The sequence below is a fragment of the Pygocentrus nattereri genome, chromosome 25, assembly GCF_015220715.1.
Source record: "Pygocentrus nattereri isolate fPygNat1 chromosome 25, fPygNat1.pri, whole genome shotgun sequence".
NCBI lineage: Eukaryota > Metazoa > Chordata > Actinopteri > Characiformes > Serrasalmidae > Pygocentrus > Pygocentrus nattereri.
In genome coordinates, this window is record NC_051235.1 from 23,301,205 (window position 1) to 23,320,082 (window position 18,878).

At 39.2% G+C, this 18,878-nt stretch overlaps 1 protein-coding gene across 1 annotated transcript in view; it reads right to left on the reverse strand.

Moving 5' to 3' along the window:
- The window catches only part of si:ch211-186j3.6 (neural-cadherin), a 374,937-nt gene that overhangs the window by 169,512 nt on the left and 186,547 nt on the right, over positions 1–18,878 (reverse strand). The window contains exons 8-12 of the mRNA XM_017723303.2: positions 14,127–14,299; positions 5,020–5,188; positions 3,121–3,291; positions 2,382–2,554; positions 53–220 (exon numbers count right to left, since the gene is read on the reverse strand). Of these exons, the coding sequence (XP_017578792.1) occupies positions 53–220; positions 2,382–2,554; positions 3,121–3,291; positions 5,020–5,188; positions 14,127–14,299 (854 nt within the window). The remainder of the gene's footprint in view (positions 1–52; positions 221–2,381; positions 2,555–3,120; positions 3,292–5,019; positions 5,189–14,126; positions 14,300–18,878) is intronic.

Sequence of the window (18,878 nt, forward strand, 5' to 3'; positions counted from 1 at the left end):
CAGCCCTCGTGTAGGTCATCTTCAAGAGTCAGCAGAAAAGATAGATCCATACCACTACAGGTGTGTCTCTGACGGTGTTTTCTGGAATGACCACTTCATAGCTGTCCTTTTCCCACTGAGGAGGCTGGTTTTTCACGTTAGTGATGGTGACAGCCAGCTCCACCGAGCTGCTCCGGTTCCCTCCATCCGTGGCTATGATTTCTCTGGTAATGTAGGTCCTCTGCAATGAATTATGAGCAAGATAAAGTGTTAAAGACACTTGATCAGTCATTAAACCTCTCTGTATACTTGTAATTTATTATTTTTTCTTAATTTGTCACAATGATGTAAATAATGTTAGTGCCTAATTGTGCAGCTAAAATGATGTTCAATCAAAACTTAAAATGGTAGTTTGTTTGCATTCGTAATGAACAGTATCAGTTTTTCACATGTTGTCAGCTCAGTGAACAGCAAATGTCAGAGGTGAGTTAGTCAGATAGCATAAAGAATGTCTGCTAGACTCCCTGTGGATGTGCTACTCTGGCTTGTATAAACAGAAGTGTGCATGCTGTCTGATGTGATGACAGGAAAACAAATTCAAGCTGACCTCCTCGGACAAACACACACACACACACGGACAAACACACACACACACACACACACGGACAAACACACACACACACCCTCTACCCCTCACTATACACCCTTGGTAGTCATGGCAACTGTTCTTACTGAGACCGCTTCACTGAGGTGCTCTCATTTCAACAGGTTTAATTCTCTCTCTCTCTCTCTCTCTCTCTCTCTCTCTCTCTCTCAGGAGACAGACTTCATGTCTCCTTCTATCCTTTTTTTTTGGTCCTTCAATGATGATAATTTGACTTGTCATGTCGGATGTACCAAAAACACAACAATCGTCACAGATACCTTATTAATAAGACTATGTAGCAGATGTATATTGCTTTATAGACAGTATTATACTCAATGCACATTATACAGGCAAGGACTAATTAAGCTATTGCTCCTTCACTGAACAAAGAACACACTAAGCAATCAGCTAACAGTGTACTCAATTACTATGGATAATGCTTAATAAACGCTTAATTAATACATTAATAATGAGTAGTTAATGACTTATTAACAACACAATTTTTACTTTGAGATTCACAATGCAAAGTACTGCTGCTATCTCCAACCTTGCTAGGGCTAGGATCATAAGCAATTTAGAAAAAAGGATTAACTGAAGACAAAACTATCAATATCAATCAATAGCTACAGGTATATATTCTTATATCTAGTATAGTTTCAATTTGCTGCCTAATTGTACAGACATTAAAAATCAAGTTTTAAAACATAAATGTTAAAGAAATTGTCTGTTTCTGTATAAATACATCCACAAAACCCCTCTCAACTTGCTCAAGCTGCATCCAGGTCTTTACTAATGTGGTTTACAGTATGACTTACTATAAAACTAAACTATAAAAAAAGAACAGAAGCCATTTCTGACAACACCAGGACTGGTGTTCACAAGCAGGACTGATCTCGGACCAGATTCTTCCAAATTTATGACAGTCAATGTGAACAATACTGATTCTAGATCAGCACTCCTACTCCTGATGTGATTTGTGAAAAAAGGCCCTTTTTTCTTTTTATAGTTCACAGTATGTCATGAACATGAACAAGTCTGCATGACCTCACTGAAGAACTGAAGAACTGGATGTAGTTTGAGCAGTTTGAAAGCAGTTTTTGCAATGTAGTTTAGCAGCAATATTCAGGCTATTTGGGTGACTATTGCGTTCTAATATTTGTTAGCAACATTAGCCTCATAGCACCCGTTCTAAACTACAGAAGCAAAATGTGGGTTCCAAACATGTCTCGGCTAATCTGGGCTAAGTGAAAACTGTATAAATTGGATTTTTTGACAATCCATTCCTTTAACACATATAGCTTTCTTTTACATCAGAGCTGGTTGCTGCTGTAGTTAGATCATTCCTTTCTTTCTCATATATATTGCTGTTGTCTGAACAAAATCTCCATTTTTGTCATTTTTCAGTTTTTGACATAATTTGAAAATATCTGTTGTTGTTTACATTGTGCATAAATTTCAGGATGAATGGATCAAAAGAAATGGCCCAAAACGGCCCACAAAATTCTGGTTCCATTGACTTCCATTAAAAGTAAAGTATGTTTTTCTCTTCTCCTGTAAAGTTTTCATTTTGGAGATACAAGGTTTTGTTATGACAACAGCAATTATATATATATATATATATATATATATATATTCCCTTTAATCACCATTACTGTCTACCAGTAAGAGAGTAATCCATCTTCTCTCTAACCCCTGGAGATCTATATCCTTCCAGCCTCAGAGATAAAGAAAAGTGTGCATGACACCACATGCTGACCTGTGAAATGGGCTGGTTGACGTAAACCCAGCCTGTCACAGGGTTGACCCGCAAGTATTCCGGCTGCTCTTTCGACATGGAGTAAGTGATAGCAGCATTGGTGCTATAGTCATCATCATGCGCGGCCACACGCAGGAAACTGGTGCCAATCATGGTGTCCTCTCGCAAGAAGTCTGTCCGAACAGAGCACAGAATACAAATTATCCCAATCAGACACGAGGGACAGTGAGAATGTGGTTAGAGAGCCAAGAAAACAGCATACGGCATATATATATATATAATCACAGGATTCAGCTTATACTGTTCACTCTTAACAATGAAATTACCAAAAAGGGTTATTTGAGGCTTTGCCATAAAAGAATCTCCAGTGGAGGAGACATGATTGTGAAGAACCTCTTCAGAGCTATTTTTTTTGTAAAAATGAGAAAATCTTCTACAAGAACAAATATAAATATAGGGTTAGGGTTCTACCCATTTTCGAACATAATTTCTATTATTTGCTGAGTTTAATGCATCAGAACCTTTATTTTAAAGTGCAGTGCTACTTTGCAGATTTGAAGTCTGTTCCACGTGAATGGTATCAAGCCCTAAGGTCAAATAAAATGCAAATTTAGAACTTGCACATTCATCACAGATCACAAAGTGAACATGCTGGACTGAAACAGTTCCTTTCAGGCATAGTAATATATATGTTTTCTCTATGCAGTGTCTGATATGAATAAAGAAGAACGATGCTCACACTCATAGCGCAGGTTTTCGAACTTCGGGCTATTGTCATTCTCGTCCAGTATGAGGATGTTGAGCTGGCAGATGCCGATGAGAGGGTCAGCGGCCTGGTCAGTGGCTGTTACCGTCACTGCATACTCCCTCTGACGCTCGCGGTCAAATTTTCTTGCAGTCACAATCACACCTACAACAGAGGAAGTGAAGCTGAGGTGAAAAATGAAACATTAGAAGCAGTCACAATCAGTCACTGCTAGAGCTGATGGGTAGCGCTAACACTGACCAATTACAAATCAGCCGCTTCACTTTGAAGCAAAAGATTCAATCCACAAAGGAGAAGAGAAAACGGTTTGAGAACCAGACAAACAGTAAGACAATAATTCCAGTACTGACTGAATTATGATTTTATTACTTACCTATTAATACTAAACATATATTTCCTCTTAAACCTTGCACTTGAAGTACTTTACTAAGTAAAAGTCAGAGTCCATCTTTTCATTTAGTTAATTTACAATCAAAACAGACATTAAGCAGAAGTTATGGTAGAAAGCAATTTGACAGAAAATTACAAAGAAGCTTGAACAATTAAATATCTTTCAATGTTTGATGTGCCCACTCTTTAACCTCATTACAGCTTCCATGCTATTAAAGGGACGTGCTTTCAGTTTTTCAAAGACATTTGCCTGGACTTTTTCCACACCTCCAAAGTTCAGTCTTAGAAGTTGGTTACATTTTCTGCTTCTCACAATCCAAATCACTCTAATGACAAATTTAGACCCATCGGTCCATGGATGTCCATCAGATGTCCAGTTTCAGAGTCCTAGTGCAAATCCTTTTCCATTTCTCAGTAAGGGCTTTGTGACAGCTACATTGAAAAATGCAGAAAAATTAAGAACTTTGAATAAATGAAGGGATATCCTCTGCTTTTGAACTGTACTGTACACATTTAAAAACAAAAGTGCCAAAATAGATCACGAAGAGTTCTCTGACATGAACCTCAAAAAAAAAAAAAAAAAAAAGCAAAGGCTCTACACCAGTTTTCATCCATACATCCATACCTCCAAGAATCATTTGGGAACCTCTATTCTTGTTCTTTTTTTCTTTAGAGAGAGTATGTGTCTATCATTACTATATGTATTTATATATTAACTGATTTAATATGCCTGTTGAATGCTTTGACATTTAAAGCATTTAAATTTGAGCAGTCATTTCAAACACTATACACTTTTCCAAACCTTTCTTCCTCCTCCTTTTTAAAAGGCTGGATTGAAGGCCAATGAGCAGTTACATTTCATAAAGAGCTGCTTTTCATAAGATGGCTTGAGAGAAGGTTCTAAATGCTGTCTTTTCTTTTCATTTGAGATCTGGCACATTTTAAAAGGCTGTGATTAAAGTAAATTAGCCTGAACTTTAGAATTCATGAAAACACTTCAGTGTGTATGACTTCCATGCACCACTGGCAGAGGAGGAGATTGAAAAAGAGAGAAAGGTGGAGAGAAAAAGAAGGAAAAAGATGGGTACAGGGAAAATCAGAAAAAAGAATAATGTAATGGAAGAAAGAAATTATTAACCAGAGACTATAAGCCATTCTAAAATATTAAGATTAAAATGCTCCTGTTCTGTATGTGTAAACAATTAATACACTGTGTCTTGACTTGCAGAATGGTGCTATGCTACAGCACACAGTTAAACTAGATCAGAAAGGTTTACTCAAATGATTAATGGAAATTGAATGTTTGAGTTATCCCAACTTCATTTTTGTTCAAGTTTTCCTTAGCAAATTCAATATTTCAGTGAACTCAGTGAATGAGGTTTTATTGACTGTTATGAAGCCCTGAAAAAAGTGGGGAAAAATGAGGATATAAATTGGACTCTGAAATAGGCATTGAATGAAAGGCATTTGGTTCTCGGGTACCTGTTTCAGGATCAATGTTGAAGGCAGGGACCGTGCTGTCTTTGTGCATGAAGCCGTATGTCACTTTCCCATTGGCTCCATCATCTGCGTCTACAGCGTGCACCTGCAGCACGAACGTCCCTGCCGGCTTATTCTCTGGAACGGATGCCCTCTCTTTATACTGCTGACACTGGTAGAGAGACATAGAAAGAGAGAGAGAGGGAGAGAGAGTAAAAAAGAGTGAAAAAGGGAAAGAGAATAAAATAAAAACAATAAAAATCGATCTAAAGTTATTGATCAAATCTAACCAATTTGGCCAAAAGAAGGAAAGAAGATGTCCTAATCTGGCAAAAAAAACTTGCCTCTCCTTATTTTATTATTACACCATTACACCCAAATGCAAGCTGGGACTCTTGTATGGCTTAACCATTTCCCTATCATTGGGAGGAAGTTCGAGCCTTTGCAATGACACAACAGCATAACAGCCCCCTCTCTCACTGAGTGGGATGAATGGCCCTCCCCCTCCCCCATCCCTCAGTGTGATGCCAGTCAATACACGCTAAAATGTATGAGCTGTCAAACAACATTGTGTTAGCAGCCATTTGAAAAGATGTGTTGATGCTTCATGTGCCTAGGAGGAGGCATGTGCTGGCCTTCACTCTCCCAACTTGACCACATTGTGTGATATGAGGACACTAGAAGGGTGAATTGCTCGTGACCACATTGAGGAGAAATGTATGTTAAAAAATTAAGTAAAGAAAAGAAAAATTGCAGCTGCTCTATACATAATGTGAACATTTCACATGAACTGACCAATGGGAATCTATAGAAATGATCCAAAATGACTTATTTTTTGGTATCACTACTGTAGGTCAGTGTTCATAAAACTTCATGACAGCAGCATTAGCCTGATATAAATCTACAACTGACAGAAACCTACATAAACACTCATAAAGGCTAATTCCCATGATTGGTTTCCCATGATTGGTGTCTATCATAAAGACTGCTTTTGTCAGAATCTATATCAAGTAATATAAATTTTTCTTCTGAAACTTAGTTGGGTTGTGACTTTTTTTGTTGAAATGGCATAGCATGTTATAACAACTGACTTTGTAGTTTAGTCTTTATCACAGTGACAGTACTGATGTTTTGATAGCTTAAATCATATAATTGATCAAATGAAACTCACTTTACCTGAACGCTTCAGAAAGTGATCACTTTTGTGTAACCAGCCTGACTTGGCAAGCTCTGTCATATTATCATCATTATGTCACTGGCACATACAATGAGCTGCAAAGCCTATGTCACTTTACCCCAGAAAATGTCATGACATAGCCTAATGTCATTAGAAAATCAGTGACACTTGATCTAGATATTATATCAGCTTGACATCAAAGTTGGCAAATGCAACTTTAATGATAAATAATGCCTACTGGAATAAATGTTCATGAATGTTTATGTAGCTTCATGTCAACTCTCTTGAAGGCCTCATGTAGGTGTCATGTAGCCTTATGACCACTAACCTACAGTAAAGTATTTAGTATTTTTGATTTATATTACATTTACCTTAAGCTGAAATTAAAAACTAAGGAATGGGTAACACATCATTTGAAGGATACCTACATAATAACTTTATAATAAATGCAAATGCAATAATTGGCATATTTACGCATCTGTTTCCTTTTATAAACTTTTATAAAGCATGTTTACAGAGTAACAGAGATCTAGTTAAGGATACCAGTTAAGAGCAGCTCTACATATTTATACTTGAGTTAAGTACATTTAAAAGTATGCAATTTGTACTTCATTATCACGTAGAAATACAGACAAAGAACTTCAACTACTACTAAAGTGTAGTGAGTTTTGCTGTGAGAATATGTATATTCATTCACATGTATGAAAATTATCACCTAAGATCAAAGGCAATAAAGTCTTCTATAGAACTAATGCAGACGTATGCCTTCTAATTCCTATTATGTGGAAATGACACTTAAAAACAGTGTTATGAATGGAACAAATGGCACTTTACTTGAAGGGCCTTTATGTCAATGTCATGCCTGTGATAAATATACTATCTTGTGATTACTGGTGTAAGCTGAACATAAATACATAAATTTACAAATATCATTATATGCCAATATATGTGTTATGTGCCTTATATAGGTAGCCATCAAATAAAGTGTGACCAAATGATTTTCCCTCATATAGAGTTTTTGTTTTTGAGATGTTAGTAATGGATTTCTGTCAGCCGTTAGCTACGAAAAAAATGACAGGAGGAAAAAGGTTGATATTTTAAGTGGGATTCCACTGATGTTTGAAACGTTTCAATGTCATCCAGAGTGGTTTGATGTAAATTTGTCAGTTTAGACATATCAACTCAGATTTCTTTAAAATTGCAGTAATATGAACCAGACACCTGAAGAGTTTGATGCCTCTAAGTGCTCCCTCCCTGTAAGTCATTATATGAAATGACTATGAATACACTGTCTGATGTCTGAGACACTGGGTTCCAAAATTTTTGGCAAGATTGTGGGTTACAATATCATTTTTTAAACAATATGTCCATGGTAGAGCAGCACATGTAGGGCATTGTGAGGCAAAACAGCCCCCAAAGAAAATGTATTATTTTCAGATTTGACATTATTTTATTATTATCATCAACGTTACATACAAAAACTCAGAAGACATATTCAAGTGGTTTTGGTTAGTAAATAAAATGGCTATATTTGTGTTGCAGATGTCCCAACATTTGGTTCTTATTACCACCACTATAAAGAAATCTCAGTTTCTCCACAATGATCTATTTCATACTAACCCCATAGATAGCCAGAGCCTCCCATCAGGCCCAAAGTTTTATTACACACTTACGTATTACACACTATAACCTAAGAACAGCTCAGCCAGTTTGCAATGAAGTCCATGTAGTGACTGTATAATAAGCCTTAGTATGGAATAAGCCTGGGATTTTAAAGGGTTAAACCATTCTGATTGACTTAGTTTATATCTTAATGTTTAAAAGTGTTCTCCACAATTTCTTACACACAGAAAGACAGAACCAAAGAGTGGCAAGAAGGAAAAGAGAAGTGTCTCAAAGAGATTGGAAAATGTGAAAAAGAAAGGAAAGTAGAGGGAAGAGAAAGAAGGAGAGCAAAGGAGGTGTGGAGAAAGGAAAGCCATGGTTTATGTATCCCTCTGTTTTTTGTTCTGTAGAGATTCATCTGTGTTTTATAATTGAAGCGTCCTTGAATCAATTCCATCTCACTGAATCCTCGGAGACTCTAGAAATAAGCCCGGATAATTCAGCCACGCTCCACTACACCCACCTTCCTCATCCTCATTCTCATATGTGTGTACGTATGTGTAAGAAAGCACAAAAAAAGGCAGAAAATCCGTTCCTTGGCTCATCATTAGATGACTCGACTTTGTATACCTCAAAGGAGACCTGGGAGCGGGAGAGCATGCAGCAAATAAATAAATGAACATATAAGTAAATAGGATGGAAAAGAGGAGGCTAGAAATTCCCCAATCAGTCCACCAGCCTGTTCTTTGATGGCTACTTCTGACACTTAATTAATAACAAGGGGCCTTCGCTCGCTCCTTCCTGCTGTCCCCCTTTTTCTAATCCTGCCATTAGTTAACTGGGGGCTGTGTTCTCCACTCTGTCAGGTTAGTCAGTGCTCTCGTGAGAGGCAGGCCTCAAACAGAAAACTCCTGCCTCTCAAACCCACACGCACCCTTCCGTCTCTTCAGAAGCTGGCGAAAGGCTGGCGCTAACACAAACGAGCCTACAGCCGGGGAGAGGCTCCGCCTCTGGGGATCGCCAGCAGCCACTGATGTTCTCTCGCGCACACGAATGGCCTGGTTCTCAGCCAGGCAGCACATAAACCAGAGTGGGGCAAGCACCAGAGGTAGGGATGGAGTGGGTTGGGGGGAATGTAAAAGGGAGTCGGGGGGGGATGGGGGGCAGAGGGCACTAACACAACATTAAAGCACCGCTCTCGCCTCTCCTAGTGCTTCTAAGCATGCCCCATTGAGAGTGGGAAAAGTCTTGCCAAAATAAAACAAACACAAAAACAGCAATAGGAGCAAAAAAAGAAAAAAGAAAAAACAGACAAAAAGAAAAAGGTGAAAAAAGATAAAGAAAAAAACAGGCAAGACGTGGCCAAGCTTGCCAAAGTGTGGGAAAAAATAGAAAAGAGAAGGAAGGAGGAAGCGCAGGACAGACGGAAAAGAGGCTAAAGAAATAGCTGTCAAGCCAAGCAGCGGTGCAAAAGCACTATTTCTTCTCGCTTTTGGAGATTTTCCGCTCCAAAGTCCTCCCGGCTGTGCAAGGGCTCTGCCACTTCAAGCTGCTTCCTCCAACTGAGGAGGAGCAGAAATGTCTTGTGTGTCCTCAGGGAAGCTGTTTGACCTCTCTTTCAGCAAGGGCTGGTGCTAATTTACCTCACATGTTGGCGAGCGAAGCTCAAATGAGAAGTTTTATCTCCCAGAGGAGAGTGGGTTCCACAGTGTTAACACACTAACGCTGAGCGCCTCCTCACCTCATCACACCACTAAGGCTGTTCGGGACCTCCCGTGGACCTCCTGGGCCCTGCTCATCTCACGTTAAATTGAGACATCGGCGGGCAGGTGGGCCCGTGATGATTCGGCAGATATTTCAAACACTTAATTAAAAAGGCCCTTAGATGATCTAGGAATAGTGCAGTTCGGCCAGCTAATCACTTCTCATGAGGATAGAGAGGAAGAGGAGCTGTAAAGAAGCACTTAGAAGGAGAAAAGGAGGCTGGGAACATCAGAGAGAAAGCACAGAGACAGAAATAGGGTATAGAATGGGATCAAGTACAGATCCATGTACAGCTACCTACCTATTGTGAGCTCCCACTTTATAACGTACTTTGTACATATAGCCATTAATCATTTTATCACACCTAGCACAGATGTGCTCTTTGCACGTTTACAGTGAAAGACTATATTCATCTGTATGTACAATATATCAGCCATGCCCATTCAATGGATATGGACTGCCACAGGGCCACTGCTGAGCCAATATTGTTTTAGTGGTTGACCATTTCCTATACAGCACCGATACAAACATGGTAGTTCTATTTTATCGTGTGACGTAGTACTACAATCAGCACTAGTGTTTAGGACTAGTGTTTAAGACTACTGTGACTGTCATATTACACTTAAAAATGCACCTACAGTGGTGCTTGAAAGTTTGTGAACCCTTTTTTCCTGAATTTTCTACATTGCTGCATAAATTTGACCTAAAACTTCTTCAGATATTCCTAAAAGTCCTAAAAGTAGATGAAGAGAACCAAATTAACCAAATGAGACAAACATAGTAGACTATGTCATTTATTTATGGAGGAAAATGATCCCATATTGCATTTCTCTGAGTGGAAAAAGCATGTGAACCTTTAGGATTAGCATATAATTAGAAGGAGTCAGGTGTGTTTTCAATCAGTGGTATGGCAATCAGGTGTGAGTGACCATCAACAAAGAAAAGCAAGGCAAGTAGTAGTCCAGAAGGTCACAAAGGAATCCAGTGTAACCAGAAGGCTATTGCAACAAAGTTTGTGGACAGATGAGACCAAAGTAGATCTTTTTGGTTGAAATGAGAAGCGTTATGTTTGGAGAAAGGAAAGCACTGCATTCCAGCATAAAAATCTTATCCAATCTGTAAAACATGGTGGTGGTAGTATCACAGTTTGGGCCTGTTTGGCTGTATCTGGGCCAGGGCAGCTTGTTATCATTGAGGGAACAATGAACTGAACTAATTTTACCACCGATTTCTAGGAAAATGTCTGGACATCTGTCCGTGAGTTGAAACTCAAGAGAACATGGGTCATGCGGCAAGAAAACAATCCTAAGCACAGAAGTAATTCTACCAAAGAATGGTTAAAGAAGAATAAAATAATGTGGAATGGCCAAGTCAAACTTCTGACCTTAATCCTATAGAAATATGGTGGAATGACCTGAAGCAAGCAGTTCAAAGGAGGATACCCACCAACATAACAGAGGAATGGGCTAAATTTTCTTGATTTTAAATTTTCTAGAGTCTTGCTGCAGACATGCACTCTCAGCCAGATGCACTCTCAGGCCCCAGTAATGTCACGTGCACATGCACTCTCTGCCACAATGGCAGAAATGGCCCAATGGCATGGTGACTTTTGGCTGCTGCAGTTTAGCAACATCATCACTTAATCTATTTTTCGTCCATCACTCAGCAAGAGAGTTACATTTAATGTACCTTCCTGATGAAATAGATCATAGAATCCATTAAAAATGCCTGTTGGATCCTGGTGGTTTTCAGTAGTCGTTAATGGTCTTCTATGCTTTTGGGATGTGTTGATATCACAGTGTAAAGGATTCTGATCAATTTATCAGGTGTTTTGGGACTGATTCCACATACATTTGATCATTTCCTAAAGGCCTCTAATGGCAATCATCAAGCCAATTCCCACTGGGAAGCAAAACCATCAGGTTTTACTCCTAACTGCCCTGCAAACACAGTTTGGTGCCCACAACGTTCTCTGCAATGTAATTCCTAAGAAAGTTATGAACATTGTCTGACAACTTTGTAGGAGGTTGTGACAACATTGACGAGACGAGCAAAAGTAATCTGTACTATGCTGACAACCTCCTAGAATCCTTAAAATGTTCAGTTTTAATCAGTATTGCATGTAGTTTTTGATAATCAGTTTGAATCGTGTTGAGCATGGCTTCAAATCTTGGTGGTTTCTTTTGAAAGTTTCCATATTTAATTAGCTTATTATCAATATGGCAATGTTAAAATACATTCAGTGCAGCTCTTGTTGCCCAGCAGTACATGGTTCACTGTTTGTCCTCATAAAACTGGCAAATATTGGTAATACTGGATCATTTTCCTTAATAAATAAATGACCAAGTCCAATATTTTTGTCTCTTTTGGTTTTATCTACTTTCAGGACCTGTGTGAAAATGTGAATTTTTAGGTCAAAAATAATGCAGAAATAAAGAAAATTCTAAAGGGTTTGTAAACTTTCAAGCACCACTGTATACGTGATAAAATGGTCAACAAGTGTAGGACTGGCAACTTGATGTACACTACCAGTCCTTTTGGAATGCATGCATTTCATAATATTAAGGACATTTTGATCCACAGGCCTAAACTTTAAGCTTTTAAAGTTGCTTTTCTGACAAATATAAACATTAAAGTTGATACCTGCACATGAACTTATTATTACGATTTTTTTTTCTTTTTCTCAACAAGTAGTCAGCGGTCAAGAAGTACTCAACATCTGTAAAAACATCCTCCAGCCTGATGGAAAAACATCCTATATGATGCCCATGAAGCTTGTTGAGGGATGCTGGGGTTGTGCACAGCTGGATCAAGACAGAATCTACTTGACTTGATTAACACTTCCTTAGTTAATGCAAAATTCCCTGCAAGTTCCAAACTTTTAAAATGGTCCATGTCAAGCTGGCCCTTGGCTAGGAATCTAAACAAGTACCAATTATTGTGGATTTCTTTAGGTCTTGTTCTTTGTTCAATAAATCCCAAATTAGACATCATCAAACGTTTTATTCATTATGCATTAAGATGTATTACACTTTATTACACATTGCTATGCAAACGATTGAGTATTACTTATCACCCAAATTCACATTATAGGTTCTAATTAGTGTGAAGTACATCGTTTTAATTGAGTTATTGCTTCAGAGCTAATATATGTATAATAGGTATTTAATATGTCAAGATGTGTTCCCTGGTCTAGTTTTAGCTATCGATAATTAATTAATGAACACTAAACGTGTGATGAGTGGCGCAACCGTCTAGGCGTTGGCCCTGTCATCAGGAAATCGTGAGTTCGATCCCTGGTGATGCTACAGCCATCCATAGTCAGAAGTCCAAGAGAGCACAATTGGCCTCGCTCTCTCTGGGTGGGTAGGATGGCCCCCCCATCTCCCCCCATGCTAGTCAGTGCAGGCATCTGTTAGCTGACATAACAGATCTGGCGGTTGGCGCTCCTAGCATTGAGAGCATTGTGTGATTGGGGGAATCCTACCTAGTGGGTGGAATTGGAAATGACTAAATTGGGGAGAAAATTGGGTAAAGTTTACACAAAAAAGAAAATTTATTTTTCTTTCTTACAGCTTTTAACTCGTTAGTGATGACTAAAGGTGTCATGCACCCGCCGAGTCCTAGGATGGATCTGGACTCAATCTCCCAGACTCCTGGGACTTCCAAACTTCCCTTGCACTCAGAGACATACTCGGACTCCATCTCCAATCACCTGACTCCTGGCCTTTCCTCACGCTCCAATCAGCACTCATCATCAGCAGATGATGTGCCTCACTGATGTACTGATACTGATGTGCCTCACCTGTGTTGTTGGTCACATGACTTTCTTAGTATAGTTTATAAGCCCAGGCTTTAGCATTAGATAGTTGCGAGGTATTGTATCTGGTTGCGACCTACTGAGCATTATATCTATTGTCTGTATCCTGTTACCATTACTTTTCATTCTTTCGACTCTGCCCTTTGTCTTCTTTGCTTATATCATCTGATTCCTGTTTTTGACCTTTTTGCCTGTTTTTCGACAACGCCTTTTGCCTGCCCTTATTTAGACTGTTTGCCTCATGTTATGCTTGTCTTTTTGTATCTGCTGTGCCTTCTGGATTTGACCCCTGCATGTTTTGTGACTATAACCCTGCACCCCAAGCCTCATTTGTGATTTCTAATCGTGAGCATCTGACTCTTGTTGGCATGTTATAAAAAGTCTTAATACTTTTCAATACTTCTTAATATGTCAAGGTATATTTAGAATATGGAACATGTCTTGAAGTATTGATGGACATATTAAACTCATATTAACTCTGAAGTACTAAACTCATAATAAAGTTGACTCTATGTAGAATGTATAGGAACTAAATGCTGATATTATGTAGACATCAACTGAATTTACATGGTAAAACATGCTCAGTATTTTGGTTTCAACAAAGTGTTTATTGCGCAATTATTAGTTCTACTTCTTTTTCTTCTTTTCCTTAAAAAAGCTCCCGTATGCATATTACGTGTACAAACAAAATTTTACCCATAATCAACAACTAAACTATATATATATATATATATATATCAGTACCTTCTCAAAGACGGGCTTGTTGTTGTTGACGTCGTCCACTCCAACGATGACCTGGGCTGTGGCCGACAGAGACTGGGGTCCGCCGGAGGCATTGTCGTCCGTAGCCGTAACATTCAGAATGTACTCCACACCTTGCAGTTTGGGAGGGGGGCTGGAGCGAAGGCGGATCAGGCCTGGAGGATCAGAGAGATTTCAGCGTGTATCTCTCAACAGAACAATAGGGAGGAGAAAAGGTTTAGCCTTGGAAAATAAGAAAATGATTCAAGATTTCCACATAAGATCCCATAGGCCGGCTCCAACTCATTAACTTTTTAGACCCTCTTGAGGTCAGCTCTGGTTCAACCTGAGGGACTTTCACAAAGTGAATTAGCAACAAGAATTTCGATTCCTTGCTAATGCAATACGCACTCAATTAAATCTTGTCTGATGAAGATAAGGGGTGTTTATGAACAGCATCGAATAACTCAACACACCCCCGCTCACTCTTTCCCCACCATCTCCTTGAGCTTCGGACAAACTACTACGTGCTTGGTCTACCAAATTCTAGCTGCTTTTTTTTCCTTTCTATGGCCTGAGATCTCACAGTTTCTATAATCATAACTAAGCTAGGGATTAGCAAGATTTGCTACCCCTTCATACTGACATAGTTTCATCTTTCTTTCTATTTCCAGACACTTTTTCTCATGTCTCCCATGTGTTCACATATAGATGTAGAACCTAAGCTCTGTCCTTGAATAGCTGACTACAGTCAATGTAGGGCTGTGCTGTCATGCTAATGCTAGTAAGGCTAGCATGCCTGTGGCCTCTCTTAGCCGAATAGCTGGGAGAGTTTCGATGCATTTGTGGCACTTGTGGATTTTCCTAGGAGAGGTTCAAGCAGATTGCTCTGTGGAAGGTGGTACACCATCATGTAGCGAGATTTATCTCATAAGCTTCAGGCTTTAGACTCTGTAAACTCAGGTGTAATGCTAAACGCATGTGCATATGTTGCATCTATAACCCAACCACGCACATGGGCTGTTGCCACATTAACTACATGGCGGCTTATCTCTGGTGACAGCAGGAGTCAGCTTATACATGACCTTCTAGACGGTGCTATATGTTTCCATTGCTCTCCCACAGCTGCATCAGACGTCGCATATTCAAACCTGCTCTCATAATCTGGATGCCTGCTATCTCCAGCTCGCAGCGAGGGAACATTAAAGGAAAGCACACAGCTTGCGACACAGACCTGGCATGGGAGAAGCCACATTCGTCCCAGGGCCCTGAATTGATTCTAATGCATAGCGCTAGAGCTTTTGTGGCACAACTGCAGGGTAAAAAAAGAACATGTAATCAATTCTAATTCAATCTGAATTATTCTCCCCCAGCCAATGTCACAGTGCAATGAGGTTTGAGGCAAAAATAGGGAATGGTGCATGCGTGTTTGAGTGTGTGTGGCTGTAGAAGAGCCATGTCAGCTCTATTGGCATAGACAGCTGTATCCACTGCAGGTTATAAGTGCCGTAGGCTGAGTTGGGCCTCCACCAGCAATCTGTAACAAGCCATGCACTAGATCCTCTGAAAAATGTTGTTCAATATGTGGCTGATAAGATACAAAATCACAAATACGCAAGCATATGTGACACATGCACAGAGAACAGCACACATACCATTATTTATGGTCAACATATCATTTAAAAACATATGTTTGTTTTTCGCAACGTTTTTCATCAAGAATGCACTGAGCTGAGCCTTGAGTTCAGCATCTAAGCCCAGATGAAAAGATCATTCTGGCATTTCATGCAGGGTGAAAATACAGTGTGTGAATCTTTCAGTGAAAGATTTGAATGTAGTTTTACAAAAAAGGCATTTCATGGACAGAAACACAGATTATGTGTGTGGGGGGGGAGGTGGGGGTTTGCAGGGGAATGTGTGTTGCATACAGCTTGGAATACAGTAAATGTACTAATGATTATGGGTGAATAGTGTGTGGGGGGAAACAGGTGGGTGGGTGAGTGAGTTGACGTGTTTTTTGTATAAAGATATTAGTACAGCACTGGGATATGTATATGTATATATTGTATATACTGTATATGTATTTGTGAATACAATGCAATACAGCGTCTACTTTATACTACTTTATAGTCAATATTTCTTATACTCAATATTTAGTGTACCAAACCTCCACCTTTACTACAGTTCTCATCCTTTTTGCGAGATTCGCTCTCAGCTTTTCAAATAAATCTGCAGGGCTATTTTTCCACACTTCCAAAGTTCAGTCCCAAACACATTCAATATTTAAATGTGTTCTCTCAATCAATTACTTATTGTTTATAACACCAGCTATTTCCCTGTGGTTGAGTAAAGCCTACATATCTGTACATGATACTGTAAATGAAATAAGGACATTAATCTATTTTTACCATGAGGTACACATTTGCAAACTCATGAATGACAGACTAAAGATTAAACTGACTTTTTTTTTTATTAAAGACATCACCAGAGGCCAAACAATTTGCAATACAAATGCAACTATGTCAACTGAATAAGCAAATCTGGAAAAAAAAAATCTTTAAAACTTTAAAAACTGAATTTGCTATCTCTACTATAACACAGCCCCTTATAATCCACAATAACATCCGATTACCTGTAGCAAACAAGAAAAGCAGCCGTTTTACTTAGAATGAGACTAAGGTAGCAAGATAGCTACTCCCTACTACTGCCATCTTCTATATAGTTCAGCTATCTACAGTTCACTAGTTTTCTTAATGACATTTAGCTGGCTTAGTGCTAGCTGTATAATGAGAATACACCTTGGGACAACTTTCGGTGCTTGATTATAACAAAAACAGGGTACCCAAAAAAAAAAAAAAAAAAAAAAAAAACATGACCCCAAAACCCTCTGGCTCATACTTTCACTTCTATCATTAACTAATGGAACTGTTTTCTATTTGCAAAAGGTAACATTACCACATGGAATGTTTTCTCTGTATATGCAACACACAGCTACATGCTTAATCTGAAATTTCTGTGATATTTTTTAGCCATGCTAACTTTTACAGGCTAACAACTGGCTTGTTGTCCATCAGACAATGTAGATGACCACATTCAGTCTGTTCCAACTCTAATAACTCTACGACTAACATTTACACCAAGATTTCTCATAGTTGTTTCCAAACACATTCGTTCCAAGATTACATCTGGCCCTGCAAGACTGTTCAAGAGTTAGATAACGGTTTCACACATTCATATGGACAGTTAACCATATAGAACACCTAAAAGAACATAAATACTACATATTGAACTGGTCATACCTTGTTGCATTTATTCAATTGTTTACATTGAAAGTGGCATCAAGGTTGAGCTGCATATAGTCTGATGGTTTGTGTATGTGTGGGTGTAGCATTAACTGCATAAATTCAAAATGAAAAATGACATCACATGGGGGGGGGGTCAATCAAATTTCAAGGGTGGCTGGTCACTGCTTCAATTCATCCCTGTGAATGTATGTGTAGGTAGGCATGCATGATGTATACAGATGCAACTGCTGAATACAAATGTGAATACAGTACTGAGATGAAGTGCATATACGTGTGTATGAGTGCATATAAGAATGTGGGTGAGTTTTACAGTGGTGGGTGACCCTGCACAGAGCAGGATGCGGACAGATGAAACAGCCAGCACATATCAGCACACATCAAAGATGGAGAAGATGTTTGTCCAGGGGCGGATGGGCAAATGTCGCTTCATATGAAGGAGGGGAGGGGGACAGGCCACTGGCTCTCGTCCCACGCCAGATTCCATCACGTCTCCCCCCCAAATCTGCCACACTGAGGGAGGAACCGAAAACAAACCCAATTCCATCTTCGGCAAAGCCCAAGCAGCTCAGGAGCAAGCGGCCCAGACAAGTTATATAAGCTTCCCATCCACACCAATCAAAATCCAGCAAAGGTTCCAGAACCACTCTACAGAGAATGCTAGATCACTGTTGCCTGTACAAATAAAGCCAAGGCTATGAAATGATGTCGAGGAGCTTTTTCCACAACTAACATCATCAAAACCAATTTTCTTCATAAAGAACTGACATAAAAACCCATCACTTATGAATTATTATACTCTATACAAGCCTGTAATCTATAAAACCTGATTTCCAGAGAAGACAAAGCCTTGTTCTATGCGTGTTTGCTATATGTTTGATGCGTTTACGGTAATTAGTCAATTTATAAGCCATCAAACTATGTTAACAGCCTGTCTAGCCCATCCCACAACCAATCATTTTCATTTATTCATGTATTCCCACACCAGTAGGCTCTAAGATGATGGAATTTCTTTTAACTCCACGCTGCCTGCTGGGCCAAGAACAAAAGAAAATCAAAACACCACAAATAAAGAATACAGAAAAAAGCCCTGACAGGTGCAGCGTACTGGAGATGATCTGGCTGATTATCGGCGTAAACATTTCCCCAAGCGTTGGTAAATATGTCCTTCACCCAGCCGAATGCACCCTTTGTATTTATGCCTTTAATACTACAGGCCTGATCGTTCTATTGACTCCGCAGTTTGAATTCTTAAAGCGGCATTAACTCAAACAGAACGTGTTCCTCTGTGAGTTACAGTCAAAATAACGGCAAGCATCAAGCGCCCCAGCCCCGTTTGGCCTGGCATAAAGAGGAGAGAGAGGCTAATGAATGATTGATAGAATTTCAGGAGAGACCGAGATCTGACGAGCCATGGAAAAGGGGTAATAAAAGAAGGCTTTGATCTATGCAG